The sequence below is a fragment of the Lactuca saligna genome, chromosome 3 (genome assembly GCF_052625555.1).
Source record: "Lactuca saligna cultivar CGN05327 chromosome 3, ASM5262555v1, whole genome shotgun sequence".
NCBI lineage: Eukaryota > Viridiplantae > Streptophyta > Magnoliopsida > Asterales > Asteraceae > Lactuca > Lactuca saligna.
The window spans coordinates 69,970,394-69,974,692 of NC_136419.1; the positions used below are offsets into that span (position 1 = coordinate 69,970,394).

General features: G+C 41.8%; 1 protein-coding gene across 1 annotated transcript; it reads left to right on the forward strand.

The window, feature by feature from the left end:
• The first annotated feature begins 2,229 nt into the window (after positions 1-2,229).
• On the forward strand, positions 2,230-2,749 carry LOC145035676 (uncharacterized). Its single transcript, XM_078984186.1, has 2 exons — positions 2,230-2,664; positions 2,735-2,749. Exons 1-2 carry the CDS (start codon positions 2,230-2,232, stop codon positions 2,747-2,749), a joined length of 450 nt encoding a protein of 149 aa, XP_078840312.1.
• The last annotated feature ends 1,550 nt before the right edge of the window (positions 2,750-4,299 follow it).

The following is a 4,299-nucleotide window of genomic DNA, read 5'->3' on the forward strand; positions in this document are numbered from 1 at the left end:
GCTTAGAGTCACAAGTGTCACTCCTCTAATGCCATTGTTAGATTATAATAGCCAAGAACCATGGTGGCCTTAATAGACCCAAATACCTCTAGCAGATGTGCCCGAAACAGAGTAGCAACCTCATCATGTAGGATCTTCCGGATCCTGGCGTCCATCTCATCCGACCTCATCTGACCAACAATCTTGGGCACTATCGGTCCCTCATGACCGGCATCATCCTTATCCGGATCCAGTCACAAAACGTCTCATAACTACCATACTGAAAATACATACAAGGAAGATGTCATACATTCCATGAAACAACGGAAAACCAACTACGACCCAAAACCCTAGGGGTTGTGACTTCCTTGATACGTGTATGGTTCCTGTGCTTTCAGTAGTACGGGCCCATACTACCTTCCACATCTACCCATATTTGTCTCAGGTATCATCACAACATCTTAAAACCATATGCAAGCATGTCATGCACTCAATCCTCACTCCTAGAGGAAGGCTAAATAACTTATAACTGGCGGACTCATTCCAACAACGTATCCATGAAACTTCCACCAACCCTCGAGCACTTGTGTATGCCAACCATAAATAACGATGGACCCTATAGAATATTGAATACTCAGTCCTACTCTAAGACCACAACCAAACAAGGAATAGGAAATAAAGCTAAACCAAACATTCTCAGGCTATAATATGTTAATTATGTACGGTCGTGATGCATACACTAAGCAACTACAGGAATGATGTCAGTTTCATATACGGAAAAACCCTAGGCTACCAGGCATCATATAATTGGGAAATTCTATCATGCAATTCATGAAGATCCCTAGCTTAGTACTAGCATGTTGTTCTAACATATCACATAAATCAAATAATCCGAAAGGTATTTTGGGGTCTATCCGTGAGCTCCGGCTGATCGTACACTTGCATCCTCCTTTATTATTTTGAAAACATTTTAAGAAAATTGTTTTATTGTTCTCAGTTTGAGACTGGAGACATGCGAGTGTTTCCTCCAATTCACTCAAACCAAGGCTTTGATACCAACTTGTAAAATCCATAAAATGAAGCCAATTTAAAACTTTTTCAAGGAATTAGAAACCATTAATTATTACAAAGTTTTTAAAAAAATATTTTAAACATCAGAGTTTTCCCCGAAACCATAATCATAAAACGAGGAAGTGTACGGTCACGCCTTCGCCTTCCTGCGGTCATCGGTTGTACCTGAAACAATAATCGATAAATATAAGCTCGAAGGCTTAGTGAGTTACCCACAAAAATACCCATACACACAACAATACACATACAATAACAACCAACATACTATGGGTCCAATAAAAAATCAGCTTGAAAAACCCCAGACCCTCACCCATCAGGTTGGAATGCCAACATACTATGGGTCCAGTCAACCATCGGGTTGGAATAACCCAGACCCTCAACCATCAGGTTGCAATGCGAACATACTATGGGTCTAGTCAACCATTGGGTTAGAATACTCTAGAGCCTCAACCGGGTTGGAATGCCATTATACTATGGGTCCAGTTTACCGTCGGGTTCGAATTCCCCAAACCCTTAACCATTGTTGGCTTAATTCAGAAAAGTTATCATTTTTATTATGCACGTTATGTTTTACTTAGGAATAAAGAACTCGTCATATGTAATACCGAGTATCAAGCAAGTAGTTTGTTTCCTAGTATTTCGCATTTTTTTGGTTTAAATCCCTGGCAATGTAATCGTTGTAACATGATCTCATTTTTCTTCTTCCCATAATACACGAAGCATTTGCCCAACTCTCTCTCTCTCTCTATTACTCCATACTTTGTTCCTCCTTAATTTTGCTTGCAGATTGGCACCTTGAAGAACCTGCAAAACCATCAAGTGGTATCAGAGCAACCCTGGTGTATGCCCAAGTATCAATCCCGTGAAGAAATGACAGGAAACAATGGAAATGGAGAAAAAGAGGGTCAGATTACCTTACAGTATCCAATGTTGTCGAGAACCAATTATGGCGCATGGGCGATTAAAATGAAGGTGTATATGCAGGCTCATGGTGTTTGGAAAGCGGTGGAGCCCAGAACCCCAAACACAGTTGTTGACACGAGAAAGGATAAGATGGTGTTAGCGGCAATTTATCAAGGGATCCCATAGGATCTTTTGATGTCTATGGCTGAGAAGAAAACAGCCAAAGACATGTGGTAAGCATTAAAGACACGGTTTGTAGGGGAAGATAGAGTAAAAATGGCGAGAATTCAGACTTTAAAGGCAGAATTCGAGTCACTTACCATGAAGGAGACGAAGGTTGTAGACGATTTTGCTGTGAAGGTTAGCAATATCGTTAGTTCCATGCGAACCCTTGGTGACACAGTAGAAGAGTCCTATGTAGTGAAGAAACTTCTCTGGGCAGTGTCAACCAAATTTCTACAACTAGCATCCACTCTTGAACAATTTGGCAACCTAGAGGAGATGACAGTAGAAGAGGTTATTGGGAGGCTAAAAGCGCATGAAGAAAGGATGAGAGGTCACACTGAGACAGAAGAGAGAAAACTTCTTTTGACTCATCAAGAGTGGACAGAAAAAACAAGAAGAAGGGAGGAGGTGGTTCTAAGTCTAAGACACAAAAAGGAGGATCTGGAAACTCACGTGGTAGAGGTAGAGGAAGAGGCAGGAGTGCAGGTGGTCGTGGTGGCCGTGGGAGGGGCAACTCACACCATCAACGAGAAGGCAGCAATGGGGCTTCTGGCAGTCGAGACAAAAGTAGCATTCAATGCTACAACTGTCAGGAATTCGGGCATTATGCATCTGAATGGACAAACCCACGAAAGGAAAGAAGCTATGAGAACAATCTGATCCAAGAAGATAGCGAGCCAGCCTTGCTATTAATGTCCCTGGAAAACAAACAAGAAACTAGTGAGGTATTTTTGAATGAAGAAAATGTTCACCCTAAGTTAAAGACAAGAGGAGGAGAACCAGACCAATCGAAGTTGTGGTACTTGGATACAGGGGCGAGCAATCATATGACAGGTGACAAAAAGAAATTTCGTAACCTGAACACGGAAATTCATGGTTATGTTAAATTTGGAAACAAAACCAAAGTCAAGATAGAAGGAAAGGGGACTGTGGTATTCATATGCAAGAATGGTGAACAAAGAAAGTTAGAGGAGGTGTACTACATACCAGACTTATGCAGCAATATCATCAGTCTTGATCAACTTTCAGAAGGAAGAGATGAGATCAAGATAAAGGAGCCATTTCTTTGGGTTCGGGACAGCACAGGAAGGTTGCTAATGAAGGTACACAAATCTCCAAATCGGCTCTACAAGATTGAATTAGCAGAAGTTAGTACAATGTGTCTAGTTGCTGAAATAAAGGACACTACATGGCTATGGCACACAAGGTTAGGTCACGTAAACTTTACCTCACTAAAGTCTATGGCCGATAAAGGATTGATTGAGGGAATTCCCAAGATGGTGATCCCATCAAAACCTTGTGAAGGTTGTCTCGTAAGGAAGCAAACAAGATAGCCGTTCCCCTCATGTACTAGCTTCAGGGCAAAAAGGAGGTTGGAACTAATACATGGTGATCTGTGTGGTCCTGTCTCACCACCAACACCTAGTGGTAACAGGTATTTTCTGCTGCTTATAGACGATTTCAGTAGGATCATGTGGGTGTACCTGTTGAAAATAAAAGATGAGGCACTTCAAACTTTCAAGACATTCAGGAAAAAAGTAGAAGTAGAGACAGGTGAAAAATTGAAACTGTTCAGAACAGATCGAGGGGGGGAATTTCTCTCGAATCAATTTGCAGCATATTGTGATGAGACAGGCCTGAGTCGTCATTACACTTCACCATTATCCCCACACCAGAACGGGATAGTGGAGAGGAGAAATCGAACAGTTCTGGAAATGGTAAGAAGCTGTTTGAAAACAATGAATGTACCTGATGTCTTGTGGGGAGAAGCTGTCAGCCATAGTGTGTACATCCTAAATCGAATAAGTTCCAAGGCTCTCAAGGATTCTACACCATACGAGATGTGGACTAGAAAGAAGCCAAATGTTGGGCACCTAAGGGTTTTCGGTTGCACAACACACATGAAAATCATGAAAGGGCATCTGAAGAAGCTAGATGATCAGAGTAAGAAAGTGGTGTATCTCGGTACTGAAAGAGGGACTAAAGCTCATCGATTGTTGGATCCTAGCACGGGTTCGGTGTATGTAAGTCGAGATGTCGTCTTTGAGGAGAATCAAACATGGAATTGGGGGGAGAGCGACAAGATTTGGGCAATTCCATGTATGATTTTCACGGTCAATG